This window comes from Pundamilia nyererei, unplaced genomic scaffold (genome assembly GCF_000239375.1).
Source record: "Pundamilia nyererei isolate P.nyererei 1_Seehausen unplaced genomic scaffold, PunNye1.0 scaffold00275, whole genome shotgun sequence".
Taxonomy (NCBI): domain Eukaryota; kingdom Metazoa; phylum Chordata; class Actinopteri; order Cichliformes; family Cichlidae; genus Pundamilia; species Pundamilia nyererei.
Genome location: NW_005187676.1, coordinates 32,983 through 48,018, shown reverse-complemented (window position 1 = coordinate 48,018; position 15,036 = coordinate 32,983). Strand labels below are relative to the sequence as shown.

Below are 15,036 nucleotides of genomic sequence, written 5' to 3'. Positions count from 1 at the left end.
GTTTGTGGTCACCGTTCCTGGGTACAGAGCAATCGCATGGCGAATGAAAACTGCCAGTTTGTGGTTGAACCTGATGTATTTGGACTGTTTTTGAGAGCCATTCAACAGCTGCAGTCCAAAAGTTGCATAATGTCAGGAAAAACCAAAACAAACCAAAAAAACCCCCAGATGTGCTTACAGACTCAAAACATTGGTTCAGTTTAGTTTAAGTATTAAAGTGTACACATCACCTTGCTGATAAATGACACTAATATTCACCTTTAATTCTCATATTAACATTTAAGAGACCGAATTAATAGTTACAGATTTTAATAAGAGCTACCATAAAAGTTTGAGACTGTTCATTTCTTTGTAAATGAGTAAACTTACAAATCGAGCAGGTGATGAAATAATTATTTCATTTAGAGTAAGGCTGAACTTGATAACTAACAGACCAAACACTCTGGGTCATTTAACATATTTTAACTTGTTGTTACACACTTGTAAAACAAATAACCAACTTATCAGAAATGAATACTAATAAATGTATATCTTCTGCTTGAATCACACACACTGGCTTATGTTTCATGTCTCTGTGCCAGGCAGGAAATACTTAGTCACTCGTTGAGTGACTCATCGGTCCTCTTGGGGTTCGACTTGTTTCCACCCCCAGCGTCGACAGTATGGCCGTCTGCAGATGGGCAGCAATGCTCAATTAAGAAACATGCTGCATGTCAAAAATGCTGCATGTCAGCACCCTTTTTGGACTCAAACGCTAAAAGAAAAAATACACAGACCATCCAAATAGTCGTTTAGTTGTAACAACAGTCTTTTATTTGGCCATACATTAGATTTCAATCATTCGTTCAGGATTTAATATACACGATATATACATAAGCAAATAAAAGACGTCAGCGTCCTCGTCTTGCAGTAAAGGTTGGCAGTGCAATCTTGGCCTTTTTAACAGTGTCACTGGGTTCCTTTCATCTTCTCCCACTCACACGTGCACCCACGCAGACGGCGTCGGTCGGCTCGGAGCCGTTTGATCCTGCTGCTCAAGTTCAGTCCAGTTCAGCCTCTCTCCTCTGTTCATCTGCGCCAATACTGAAAAGGGAAAGAACAAAGTGAGCTTAAATCAGCAGTTTGAACGCTGAACAACAGAAAAGCTGGGTCTCATCTTGGAGGTATTGGAAGAAAGGTAAACTTATGCTATCTGCTATTTAGCTTCTGCGTTTTGAATTATTTACACCTACCTGTGCAAATTTGTGTATCTGCTCGACGACAGCAGCGAACAAAGCTCCGACGCTCTCATCAATCAGACTCTGCATGTAGTGAACCGCCTCCTCGTCCGACAGGTCCAGTCTGAACTTATCCTGCACCTGGAGCCACATAAATATCCACGCATTAACCCTTTATTCATCATTGTATTATTTTAGGGTCTTTAAAATAATATGTAAAGCGCCTTGAGGCAGCTGTTGTGGTGATTTGTTGTTATAGAAATAAAACTGAACTGAATTACCACAGGACCATTTTACAAGTGCGCTTTAAAAGACCTTAACTCCGTTTGTAGTAGAGACAAAATTCAAATGCAGAGAACAGAAGACAAGCTTTACAGGTATATTCATATTATATCACTGTAGGACAAAGCATTCACCTCCACCTGGATTTTACCAGATGCTCTTCACATTACTTTAACTCCCCAACCATTTTGAGCTAGAGGGAAAATTCAAATGGTTCCTGAACGAAGATAGTTATTTTATCATTTTAACCTCCTAGGACCTGCCGTCCACATATGTGGACATCACATTTTGGGTTATTTAGACCAAAATACTCAATTTTGCTCTACAAGGGCCTGATATCTACTTATGAGGACATTCTACTGCTACTGTGCTATTGAAATTTTAAACGAATATCCTCTTATTTGTCTTAGAAACAAAAATTAGGCAAAAAAAACAACTTTGCTTTACATTCATCAGGTCCCAATCAGAACTAATATCAAAGAGAAATTAAAAACGCATGATGTGGAGGAGTTCGGGTCTTAGGAGGTTAAAACCAAAATTACAAAATGACTCATCCTGTGTGATATTTGGGTCCCAAAGGTTTAAGTAATGTGAACTTTAAGGGTTAACCAGACATTTCTTGGTTACAGATAATGGGATGCTCCACAGGATCACGCTGTAATCTTAATCACAGGTTCATGGCAGTGCAGTAACAGCTCTTTGACTCAGTTTGTCTCAAATTTACTTAAACTTTACTGAACAATATTCATTATAAATAAAGCATGATTTGTTTCATGACAGCTAGTGTCTTCTTAATCCCCCTCAGGAAAACAAAAGACTTTCTGTAGGAGGCTACAAAGACAACCGATCTGATCTCCCCAGTACCCTTAATGACCTCAGCCCTGAAAAGAGCTTTAAGGGTGACTCCTAGCAGACTTTCAAAGGGTAAAGAGCTAAAGCTACCAACCACCTTACCTTCTTAACAGTTTTGTCAGGCTCAAGAGCGATGTCAGGAATATTGGCATCCACCATGAGAGAGAACAGGTTCAGGATCAGGTTGGAGTACCTGAGGAAGTGGAAGACGAGGAGCATATTGCACATTAGCTACAGTGGTGTCCATTAAAAACTGACAATGCTTTCCTTGTATTACATGTTTGCAGTTTTACTTGAAAGTAGCTTTTCAAGCTTTAAAAGGTGCAAGTAAAAGTAAAATATAACTCCCAAGGATGATTAATCAAAGACAATATTTGGTAAAATTCACATCAAAGTGTTTTTTCCAATCACAGCAATGATCATCGTCATTAAACGTCTTTCTCAGACAAATTTAAAGACTTTTCAAGCTGCAATACAGTTTAGATTTTTTGCTTTTTAAAAGTTAAAACCAGTCTGATGATGGATTAGTCCTGTTTAATATCCCTTTAATCCACTGATTAAATAAACTCACTTAAAACCATGTTGGTATGTTTGTGTTGTTACTGTCCATATTCACAGTTTGCTTGGCTCAGAATCATCGTTTTGCTTTTATGTGTTTGCATGTACCTCCTAAGATGAAGAAAGGCGGTGTAGCACTGCTTCCTGAACTCCTGGTACTGTTCGCTCTGCATGCCTCCCATACCCTCCACCATCTCTTTGCTCAGCTTCATGGGCGGAGGCAGCGGTTTGGGGTCTCGGCCAAGGATGTAGCCGAAGTCTATGTGGAAGAGCTTCCCTGGATGGAGAAATGTGACAATTAAAAAAAAACTTAGAAAGTAGGAGGTTTTGATTTCTGAGATCATGAAATCCTCCAGCGTGGAACTACGGAAGCTTCTTAACTCAAATTTCTGAGAAAATAACGTGAATTTTCAAGTCAGAAATTTGAGATATTAACTTCCAATGTCAACTTAGGTCTATCAATCCAGAAAAAAACATTTTTTCCCAATTGACAGAAACGAGCTTTCCTTAGCCTCTGATTTCTAAGAAAAACAGATACATCTACTGGGGTGCTTGCAAGGTTGTCCTTTAAGTCCAGTCGTTTTAAGCTTTGATACAGTGCCAGTGGATAATAATCTAACAAATAAGCCCTGTAAACATATGGAAGTCACACAGCTACCTAAAGCTACATTAGAGATGACACACAGGCTTGATGTTAGTAAGTTAGTGTGTTTGCCTCACCGGTCTTTGTCAGCAGCAGGTTGTCCAGGTGTCTGTCTCCCACTCCCAGGATGTACGTGATGACACAGTAACCAGCTGGGAAATAACGAGAGGCACATTGATCAGATATTCAATCGGCTCCTCCAGCAACTAAATGAGCACCGATCTGTTACGAGCGTCTCACCGCAGCTCTTGACGTAGGTATCCATCACCTCTGAGCTGATGCCGTACGGCCCTTTTTCACTTGGCGCGTGCTTCCTAAAGAAGCTCTGTCAACACAGGATTAAAATGAGCACTTAAATCGAAGCAGCGCCCTGACGCGCCGTGTCTCTGACAAACTCTGCTCACCTGGATGTTGCCTTCAGTAGCCAGAACTTCAGCGACAGGAACCGACTGGACAAACTGCATAAAACCTAAGCACGCAACACGTTTTCTGCATTAGGCTGAACATCTTTAATACTTTGAAATCATAACAGCTTAAAACGCTGCTGCTGAGTTACTTCATTCTTCTTACCGTGCTTGGTGCTTGTGGCCAGAACTTTATAGGGTGTCAGCTTCAGGTCCAAATTCTCTTTTCTTAACAGCTTTAAGACAGAAAAAAATGATGATACACACTGACACAGACTCCTGACTTATGAAGATAATCTTGGACTTTGTCTCTCGTCAGTGATGAGCTAAAAAATTTTTTTTTTTTTAAGCAAAAAAACATTGTCTTCAACTTCCTGGGGGCATTCCCGTCTGTTAACGAGCACTTCTTACTTTGTCCATGAGCGAGATGATCTGCAGGATGAGCTGATCTTGTCTCAGGTCGTCTCCGTGTTTGAAGATGACTGGATATGTGGCTCCATCCTCAGCCTTGAAGATCAGTTTGGCGGGCATCAGAGCACTCTGACACACAAACACACAGAGAAAAGCCTTTTATTTTTGCATACATACTGCTCGTAATCAGGACAATATGCACCAAAGCAAACTGCACTGAAATCAAAGGCAAGCCTCTGCCTTTCTAACAGCACCACTGACGACTGAAGGGATATAACACAGTGGTCAGGGGATCACATCAAGTACAAGTAAATAAGTACCTGATAGTGAAATTAAACATGAAAGCACCCCTGTTTTTCTAATGTGCATCAAACACACTGTTAGTAAGAGAAAAGACAGTCTATTTCCTCTTAAGTGCCTGCAGAGGCTCTGTGTGAGATCTGATGCTATGGAGGAAATGAACGATGAAGTGAGCAAATTTGCACTTTTGATGAGTAATGACCACACCCGCGGTTACATTTACAAACTGTCTGAAGGCTGTAGCTGAGCTGCTGTTTAGCTACTCCACCTGCCTGATCATTGAATTTACAGTGCCACAAATCACCATTTATTCTCTCATGTTAGCAGTTTATTTAAATGGTAAATGGACTGATTCTTATATAGAGCTTTTCTACTTTAACTGAGCACTCAAACATATCACATTCGCCCGTTCACACACATTCATACAAGCACTGTTTTCTTTCTATCTAACACTCACACTCTGATGAACACAGAGATCAACTTGGGGTTAGCATCTGGCCCAAGGATACTTCAACATGCAGACTGGAGCAGCCAGGGTTCAAACAACCAGCCTTCAGATTAGTAGATGGCCTCCTGAGCTACACCCCCAGTCTCACAACGGCGAGACTGGGGAGCACTTTTAATGCCTTTTAATTGGTCGTGACAGCGAAAGGATGAGGTAAAGGCTTCTGTACCTTGAAGAGTGTGGCTGTCTCTGGGATGATGCCTTTGATCCTGATTTGAGGCTCCAGAGGAAGCGGAATCGCCTCGATCTCTGACAGGTTCACCTTCTCGTTGTCAGCCAGCAGGGCCTGAAGTCGCTCTGTCTGCAGACACACATGAAGGTTTGCTGACATTAACACAAGTAAGCAGGATCAGTGTCACCAGGGGCACACACCGAAGTCAATTAAGTGTTTGTATGTGTGAATAAGGAGTGCTTTTATTAAAAGGACAGTGTACTACTGCGTATTAAAACAGGAAATAAATACAAACACTTCTCATAAATAAACCATGTTCAGGAAATATCTGTTGATTTACTCAGATATAAAAAAACATGGGAGCCTACACGGGTGGGTTTTTTTAAAAGCACATTTAACACCGAAGCTGTTTTGAATATCTTTGCTACCTTCTTCTTGCGGTTTCCGCTCTCCCGTTGGACAGCCTTCATCAGCTGCACCAGTCTGTCTACAAACGTCTGCTGGGCAGCCAAGAGCGACCGCATCACCCTCACGGTCTTATCACCCTGGAGAAAAGAAAAAGTGTGAGCACACAGCAGTGGAGACACACACACACACAGTCAGTTCTATAAAGCTTTGCTACATATTACATCAGTCAGCCGCTTTTATTGTACAGGCTTATCAGACCGGGGCAAATTTGGAACAATCCAGAATTTTAAAAATGACCCATTTACACTCAACTCTAAACTCTTTTTCTTGACATTATCCTTAAATCTCATCTAATAATATAAGTCCAACAAAGGAAAATACACAGACTTATTTTTATAACATTATGATCCAACTACAACACAGCTGGCAGCGTTATTTTGGGTATGCTCTTTGATAAATGAAGGCAGAAAGTGATTAAAATAAGACACCTTATTGGTAAAAGCATTGGGATGCAAATAGATTTTTACAGAGTAGCAGGGTGACATGATATATAACACTAACTCACACTTGATGAGACATCAGCTAACTTTGCCAAAGTAAGTTAAAAATCTGACCTTTAGCAAAGCCTGACTGAACCTCCTCATGACGTTCAGGTACATCTCGTGGGTCTTTGGATCTCTCTGCTGTGTGTCCTGATCTTCACACTCCACAATCACATACCTGAGGAAGAAACGTGGATTTATACACACATTTTTATGACTAACTTCTTTTTGTCCAGGCAGAAAACAAAAAGCACTGTAAAGAGGACTCACCAGTACAAATAGTTGGCAAGTGTAGAGTTCTTGCAAGCACGAGAGATCAGGAACGTGCAAAGGTCTTGCTGCAAAGACACGAGGACACAATGCTGCGTTACGAACAACTGATAGGACAACATGACAGAGCAACGCACTGTCCACAGGTCCTTTATGGGGATTTTTATTTGCTCACCTCTAGATTCTCACTGTCAGCTCCCTCCTTTCCCTTCTGTGGCGTAGTGGATGATCCAGATGAGCCAGAAAGAATTTGGGAACTGCAAAGCATGTGACAGTTTTACACATCTACTTAAAAGGATCGTGTATATGTTACTGACAGCTGATTTTTAAAACTGACAGCTTCTTTTTAAAATGTGTGCATTGTTCATTCTTATTTCATTCCACGTGTAAGACAGCATTGTGGCAGATCTGCAGCTGTCTGGATCCAGCTGCAGATCTGCCAGTAAAATCATAACATTCAATGAGTTCATCGCGGTTTCTGAAAGAGAAATAATCAGATCCTGCAGATCGGCTGATGCTCTCTCAGCTGGGGAACATTTGGGGGCAAATTTAGACCCAGAAAGTGAACAAAAAAAACCACACACATACTTGAGTCATCTCAAAGCCACTTTTAGACATTTTCAGTTTCAGAGCCAGAAGAGAAGCTAATGCGATCAGCGGTGTTGACTCATTTATTAACCAGAGTGGCTTTAAAGTACTGACCTGTCCAATGCAGCGTCATCTGAAAGTCCCTGGCTATCTCTCTTGCTGCCTGGATCTAAACCACCCTGAATATCACTGAAGTTCTCATACTTGAGCGCCTGCACCAGCTGAAGCAGGTACATCAGCAGGTCCTAGAGAGGAGAGACAGGAATTATCATTATGATTTCAATGTAATTGATTTAATGCTCCTGGTTAAGCTTGATTTAGAGTCCTGCATTCCCCGTTGAGCCTATGGTGTAGTGATAGGGATTGTTGGTGGCTTTTATACTTCTGGTTGCATTGCTCTGCCATTACAGAGGAAGTGGAGCTGATCATGTTGGAAAGTTTCATACAACACATGAACAAATAACAGTCAGACTTCAAGTAATTGAAAGAAAGAATAAAATGGAAAAACACATATTTGTATTCAAGTTTTTTAAAGGTTTTTCCACCCACACACGACCTGTCCTCCTACCTCATCATCAGCCTGCTGTAGCCGAGCCACCGCATAGCGTCTCACTGTGGGGTTGGTGAAATGGGATGACAGCAGCTCCAGAGAGTCCTCCACATCCATGGGCTTCCACTTTCCCAGCAACTCCAGAGCCTGCTTGGCCTCCTGGGGCAGATCCCAGTTCACACACTTGAGGAACTTTGTCAGGGCCTGCAGTCAGAGGAGGAGGAATCATTGAACATGTATACAGACGTAGCAGCAGCAGTCGCTGGGGAGGAATAGTTGGAAGTTACACATAGTAATGTACACTTGGTTGTAACGGGGAAGACACCAGCAGCACACCTTTTCCTGTGTGGTGAGGTAGTATCTGAACTTCCACACCAGGTCCTGCTCTTCAGAGCTCAGCTGCTTGGTTGGAGGGTAGCTAACGATGATCTGTTCATGCAAACAAACAATTTTAGATTAAAGCAAGCAAAGTTATTATAGAAACATAATTGTTCTAACGATTCTTTCTTTTTTTTTTCCACTGATCTTTTGTGATGTCTACACTCAAAAGCATCCGTCTTCTTTTAGCAACAGTGTATAAACATAACACAGAACAGTTTCCAGTTCAGTACATTTTAAATGGGTTTCTGGATCGTGTTCACATATGGATTCTTTTTCTCATGATGGAGCTTTATCCTGCATTTGTGGATGCTGACAGAGAACTGTGTTCACAGACAGGATTTATTTATGGAAGGGTTCATGAGCCCATGCATTGATTTCCATGACAGAATCGTGTTTTTTTCCATGAAGGCTATAAGATCACAGTCATACAATACTGATTTTTGTCCCTTGCACACAGAGATTTCTCCATATACTCTCAATCTTTTGATATCATGTGCTGTAAATGATAAGATTTAATGCTTTCTTTGTTCTATAGTAAATAAACTATAGGTTTGTGCGATTTACCAATCATTCCATCTTATTTTTATTTATGTTTTACACAGCGTCATAGCTTTTTTGTAGTTCTAAAACTTGAGTAGCTGCTAGCTACTCACATTGAGCTGGTCACGTGTGGCAGCATTAGGCTTCAGGTCATGATCTGAGGGCCCACTGCGAAGGCTACGAGCCAGTTTGTGATGCTTGCTCTCTACCAGGTTTTCCTGTGAAGGAAAAGAAAAGCCAAAGTTACAGCATGTGAATGAAATGATGTGTGAGCACACAACATTTATATTTCTTCAACATCATGAAATCATTTTCTCACCATCCCCATCTGTGGGTCGGGAACTTTGACAATGTCGCAGCTGGTAAGAACTGGTGATGCATCGTCTCCATCCTTAATGGCGACAAAGGAGAACAGACCAATCAGCCGACACCGTTCCAACACGTGGTATCTACCTGCTGTGTGCTGCCACTAATAATCAGGAAATTACCTTTTCATAATAGACGATGCTGTACTCCTTGTCATTTGATTTGACACGAGGAAACTCCACCATGAGGTACATAAAGTTGGAGCTGCGCTTCTCACTCTGCAGAAAGACAATTTCACATTTTTCAATTTGAAAAATGTAAATAAGCGCGAATTGAACCGCAAATACAGTTGATGATTCAATTCCTCCTAAATAAGCCTTCATATCCTTCTGAGACTAATCTTCACATAGTACATCTTATTGATGCTTTCTCGACTCGACTGCAGAGTCGGCCTGTGCAACCAGAATCGAGCTTAACAAACTCACTTCATTGATCATCTCAATCTCTCTGAAGGTCAGCCGGTCCAGCCAGTCCACCTTCACCATGTGGCCCTGCCGATGAGCCTTTGTCAGCTGGATGGAGAGATGGGAAGGTTTGCAGAGAAATGAGCACATAATTTTAGCAAAATCAAAAGAGAAAAATACAGAAACGGCCGTTCTGTTGAACTGATCACAGCATGGCGGCTGGTGTGCAAACAGCCCGACCGATCATGCACAGTGCCAGCGGCCAATCCAGCATCTCCGCACACTCAGCAGCCAGTCCACTCATCAGTTAGTGAGTGTGGGTGTTGGGAATGTAAGCACACACTTGGCCACGAACAGGAAGCCCACAACTCAGCTGCGTAGAATAAATACTCACTCTTTAAAACAACATATGAACTGGTAGCAGCCTGAACACAACCTCTAATATACTTAAGCCAGCTGCATTTATGATGAATAATAATAATAATAAAACATGGGGAATCAGTGTAGTTGTTTTAGGAAACAAAATTTAAAAATAAAATTAGCTAACGTTGAAATAAAGTGTACTCCCTGATAACCTCTTCTAAGTATCCCATAAAGCTACAACGAGTCAATGAATATAATTGTGTGTCCACATAAATATGAAATCCATGCACACACATGAAAACACACCAACATGTGAAATATGGAGGACTGAAAGTGCCAAAATCAAAAATAGAGTAAAATAAAAAACTGATAAACAATCAATATGTACTCTATTTCCTGTTTCTTACCTTTGTAACAATTCACTTGTTTATTTACTTTCACATAATTTTCTAATTTATTTTAAAAAAAGTACTGTATTATATTATTTAGGTATTATATGTCCTTAATGTGTTTCCCATACGCATTTCTTTTATTTTGGCATTTCTTTATACTTCATTATGCAGATAAATAGGCTTTATTATTGTCATTTTAAGTGTGTAGTTGGCTCATGATAGAAAGGTTAGCCTCCAGTCCGGTATGGTGACTCTCCAATACAGTTATGTCAAAAAGAAGGTTTTCACAAAATACTGACATACTTGACTATTATATTATTTCATATATTTATTATTTTGCCTAAGCCTTTCTTTAAATATTTAGCAAACAATATTCATATTTGAACGATATTTGAATTAAGTGTTTATTAATGTATCTCAAGTCATTCATTTCTTAATTTTGGCAGTTTTAATCCTCCGTAACAAGCAGAAAACTGATGTGTGTAAATGCTTTAAAAAACACAGCCATACATCTTCACAGACAAAAAATAAGTTTTCACACCAAAACCTGGATCAAAATGTATTTGTAAACACACTGAACAGATTTATGCTGTTTACAGGTTTCCCACATAGAACAGTGCAAAGTGAACAGAGGTCTGACACGAGGAGGAAGTGAGTACTTAATGTCCCTGCCACAGTTTGAATTGTCCTGATGTGGTAACCATCATTTTCATACTGTGTTATACAAATGGAAATCTATTTGCAGATACATTTTGGCCATGGCCTTGTTCATACATATACAGTACACACACATAATCTGCATTGCCAACACTAACTCCTGCAGTGGTACTCACATCACTGAGTACCTCCAGGTCAGGGCCCTGGAACAGATGATGGTTTAGACAGTGCTTTGCATTGGATGGTTTCTTTTTATCCAACGTTTCCTGTTCACCTTTGACTCTACTTCATTGCCCAATCCTTTCCTTTCAGTCCTTTAATCACTCATCCTCATCATCATCCTCCTCTTTCCTATCCACACACATGTATACAATATTATACCTTGGCGAGCCTGCCCATCTGGTCCTCTGCCAGGCTGCTGCTGGTGCGTCCCGGTGTGGTTGTGGGCTCTCCTCCATCCCCTTCCACGCCTGGCCAAACCTTCAGGTCATGCATCCCTTGCCGGAACATGCTAGAGCAGGACGGGAGGAGGGGATTTAAACTCACGCACACTACTACATACTCAGACCTTTAAACACTGATTTCAGTACGGCAGCTTTTGGAGACCACAGCAGACCAAAGGACAAGGCAAAATGTCAAGGTTCACCTGTATTCACAACTACACAACATAGCCTCACTGTCACCTGCCATGTTATCACTTCTTCTTTTCAGACTGAGCTTTTGGTGGCCCAAAAGTGCAATACAAGGGCCTAGCACGACACTAGATTTTGCTTCCATTGATGTTTCTCCTCCGTCTTTCCTTCTCCATACTTTTCTCTTCTATCATCCTGTTACAAGTTAATCTTCACTTCATCAGTCAAAGGTAGATGCACCGAAGGTCTGTTTTTCTCAGAACTGCGTCGGCTCTCTTAAACGTTTTCTGGTAAAGTGTAATCTGACCTCCTTGCGTAACCAGTGGTTTGCACCTCGTTCTAAACTCTATATTTAGATTCATGAAGGCGTCTCTTAAATGTAGACTTTAACACTGGCTGACGACCGCCTGTGCTACGCCTCAGCCTCCTAGTAGACACACCTATGGTATACATTTAAAATTCTGATTTTCATAAAAGTTGACCTCTGACTTTGACGTGCACCTATGGTATCAGATTAAAACTCCTCCTTGAAGTATCGCATTCACGAGACTTTCAGAAAACTTGACCTCTGAACTTGACATTCAAAGTCATTCGAGATTTTTGGTAGATGCACCTCAGGTATCAACTTCAAAATCCTACATAGCCTCGTTCTCAAGTTACCACATTCATAAACTTGAGTGTCCATGCTGTCTCTTGAAATAAAAGCTGAAAGTCTGCACTTCAATCACTTCTTACCGTGTTTGATTTAAAATTCCCTGCAGGGGAGTACATTAGTAAAATTACATAAAACATGTGGACCTATCTGTGTGTTGTAATAATAGGGAAATGTCATAAAAAAATTGCAAGGCAAACCTAGACTTTTCTCTCACCAGCGTGCCTTGACACATCACCTGGAAACCACTGCCAAAAGTAACAGAGCAAGGACACACTTACCCATATTTGCCAAACAGAGTCACGGTGGTTCCACCAACTGGAACGGCTCTGCCGGGCCCATAAATGTCCCACACTGTGAGAGCAACCTGGGCACTTTGGGGAAGGTCGGGGTACTTGACTGGCAACCGCAGCCACTCGTTCCAGCTGCACCGGAAAACAGGATAAACAGAGAAAATAAAATGCACATGTAGAAGTGAGTAGCTGATGGCCATTTTGCTACAGAACTTTGAAAAAAATTCCTTTGCTTGACTTTTACAACCTCATAATCAGTGCATTACATCATATTATAATAACACTAAAACCCAGCATGGTTCTTACTTCCAGCGTGTGCTGAATGCTTTGTACGAGGTGCGAACAGGAAGGGCCAGAGGCTTTCCTTCAGCAAACACCTGACAGGTTACATAGAGGTCCGAGCAGTTCTCCTGGTAGAGCCCAGAGAAGCGCAGCATCGGGTCTTCGAGCAGCGCTTTGTAGCTCTTCTGCTCTCGCTTTCCTTCTAAACTGCCTCTGAAAGAGGGGAGAAGAGAAGGTCAGAGTGTGGAGCTGCAGTCTGATTGTTTGCTGATGTTATCAAGAGTGCTCCAACTTGTCTAGCTTCTCTTCTCACAAGTAAGTCAATATTTCTTTTGCGTTTCCTACAAAACAGATTTTCAAAGCCTGCCGAGTCAAAATATCCCCCAACAATGCTGCAAACCTTTATTTAACTCACCTTTTTTGCTCTTCGTATAAAAAAAAAACCTCCAAGTATGGAGTGCAATTTCTGTATTTAGTCAAGATACCATGAAAAAAAAAAAGATATTTGCTGTTACTGAGAATTTCAATACCGCAGCACTAGCTCCCCCACCAGCAAAGAGGTTTCTGGCCTTCAATAAAAGGGAATATACCCCGGCCATGATTTATAACATGCTCAAAGTACATTTGTGTTTAAACAAATGGCCAGAAATGACAGAAAGAAACACAGACTGCTGTTAAATAAGGTAACACACACTCCTACCATTCTATAAAACTCTACAATAACTCTTACCTGTCAGGTATAAGAGTCCACACACATATTTCTGCATTATAGCTTATTGCAGCTGTTTCTTAGACTCACAAGGGGCATATTATTTATGAATGCATTGCAATAATCTTGCATTATCTCAGTCTTACTAGTAGTACAGTCGACTGTACTATTTTTATTCATTATCCTGCTGCTGCTACACAATAAATCCCCCTGTTGGGGATAAACAATAATGATCTGTTTATCTTGCAGGTGAAGTCACCCCATTTGGAGGCAGAAAACTCCAGTGAAAATCTGACCAAATTGTGGAGCTATTTAATAATAATACGATCATAATGCAATAATAAAACTCGTGAGCTGCACACAGGATTTAAATATAGGACACACTGAGCTCAGATAATAAGAGTTTAGCTTAGGGGGGCATATGCTACCTGAGTCATGATGGTAACATTAAGCAACCGACTGGCCTAACAGTGCTTCTGTCTCTCCTCCCACCCCAAAAAGGACAATAAACACAATACAACACTGTAATTCATCAGAACGACGTAAAGCAGAACCAGTGTTTCTAATACATGTGGACTGAGTCTTGATGAACAGAAGAAGGCTTGTCTCTTCCTTTTCTGTAGGTACAAATGTAATGTAATTATACTTTCATATAACCTAAAATTACTGCAAATGCATGATAATCTTACATTTGCACATAAAGTAAGAGAAGAACAGCAAATCGTAACTCTGGGGCTTGTGATGGCAGTCTGCTGTCTCCTGTTTGACTGTTTGGTTTATGTGTGCGCGACAAACAATGTGTTGGACAAACTTCAAAGTCAGAAAAACGTGTTAACGAGACACAACGCGCGCGCACACACAAAGGAAAGCATCGCGTGAGGTCACAAGATACAGGAGTTTACGCCGCCTTGACCCAAAGAGACTCAGTGAAAAACTCACATCTTAAGTTGAACATTGATGTCCATATCACAGCTGTAAACATAGTTGAATTTATCAGTGTCCATCTTCCGACGGGGAAACTCTGAATTCCAACCAGAGACCGGATGACTTCAACATGAAATCCCGGACAGTTATAGGAGACTTTGCGAGCGGTTGTGTTTGCGACCAGGCCTCGGATCAGCACCCCGCAGAGCTCAGCTAAAGGTCCCGCCACACGGCTGGAGACGCTGTAGGTCCGGACACGAGTTTAAAAGGATGTTAACCGCCTACATTCACGATAAAGACATAATTCTAACGGCTGTCTCGCCGGGCATGATTTGGTGTTTTTGTTAGCTACCTACACAACACAGCAGCAACCGAAACCTACAGTCAGGCGAGAGCAGTCGAATTGCGATATAGTGACTGAGACGACTGAACGTGGGATTGTCATATCGTGGGGTTGATTAACCGAGTCTGATGCGGAAAAGAAGGAAGTAAAAAAGAGGCGGAACGTTTATATTAAAGGAGCAGTGCACACGAACTACATCAATAGAACTACACAAATACACTGGGGAAAATATTCACTCACTCATCCAATTCACTGAATACAGGTGTTCTAACCACTTCTATGGCCACAGGTGTATAAAATCAAGCTACTAGGCAATGCAGACTGCTTTTACAGAAATTTGTGAAAGAATGGGTCGCTCAAAGGGATGCTGAATTCCAGCATGGTACCGTGACAGGA

General features: G+C 41.2%; 1 protein-coding gene across 2 annotated transcripts; it reads right to left on the bottom strand.

The window, feature by feature from the left end:
* Positions 1 to 786: 786 nt before the first annotated feature.
* pik3c3 (phosphatidylinositol 3-kinase, catalytic subunit type 3) lies at positions 787 to 14,788 on the bottom strand. Of its 2 annotated transcripts, XM_005750455.1 has the most exons (26): positions 14,313 to 14,788; positions 12,689 to 12,877; positions 12,371 to 12,514; positions 11,187 to 11,316; positions 10,982 to 11,008; positions 9,415 to 9,501; positions 9,112 to 9,207; positions 8,943 to 9,014; positions 8,737 to 8,841; positions 8,039 to 8,131; positions 7,721 to 7,906; positions 7,267 to 7,397; positions 6,740 to 6,821; positions 6,565 to 6,632; positions 6,367 to 6,472; positions 5,773 to 5,889; positions 5,342 to 5,473; positions 4,368 to 4,496; positions 4,123 to 4,192; positions 3,957 to 4,021; positions 3,793 to 3,877; positions 3,630 to 3,704; positions 3,018 to 3,186; positions 2,454 to 2,544; positions 1,233 to 1,358; positions 787 to 1,083 (listed from the first exon to the last, which is right to left on the bottom strand). In XM_005750455.1, exons 1-26 carry the CDS (start codon positions 14,375 to 14,377, stop codon positions 1,069 to 1,071), a joined length of 2,655 nt encoding a protein of 884 aa, XP_005750512.1. In that variant the 5' UTR covers positions 14,378 to 14,788; the 3' UTR covers positions 787 to 1,068. The 2 variants fall into 2 exon arrangements, with proteins under 2 accessions (XP_005750512.1, XP_005750513.1); XM_005750456.1 differs by lacking the exon at positions 10,982 to 11,008.
* Between the last annotated feature and the right edge of the window lie 248 nt (positions 14,789 to 15,036).

What these genes read in the sequence shown, in the direction of transcription:
- pik3c3 (XM_005750455.1), bottom strand. Translation starts at nt 14,377, where the DNA reads ATGGACACTGATAAATTCAACTATGTTTACAGCTGTGATATGGACATC. An exon ending in ATCAATGTTCAACTTAAGAT is followed by an intron (nt 12,878 to 14,312) that starts GTGAGTTTTTCA and finishes CCCCTCTTTCAG; the next exon opens with AGGCAGTTTAGAAGGAAAGC. An exon ending in ACCTGGAGGTACTCAGTGAT is followed by an intron (nt 9,502 to 10,981) that starts GTGAGTACCACT and finishes CTCTCCATCCAG; the next exon opens with CTGACAAAGGCTCATCGGCA.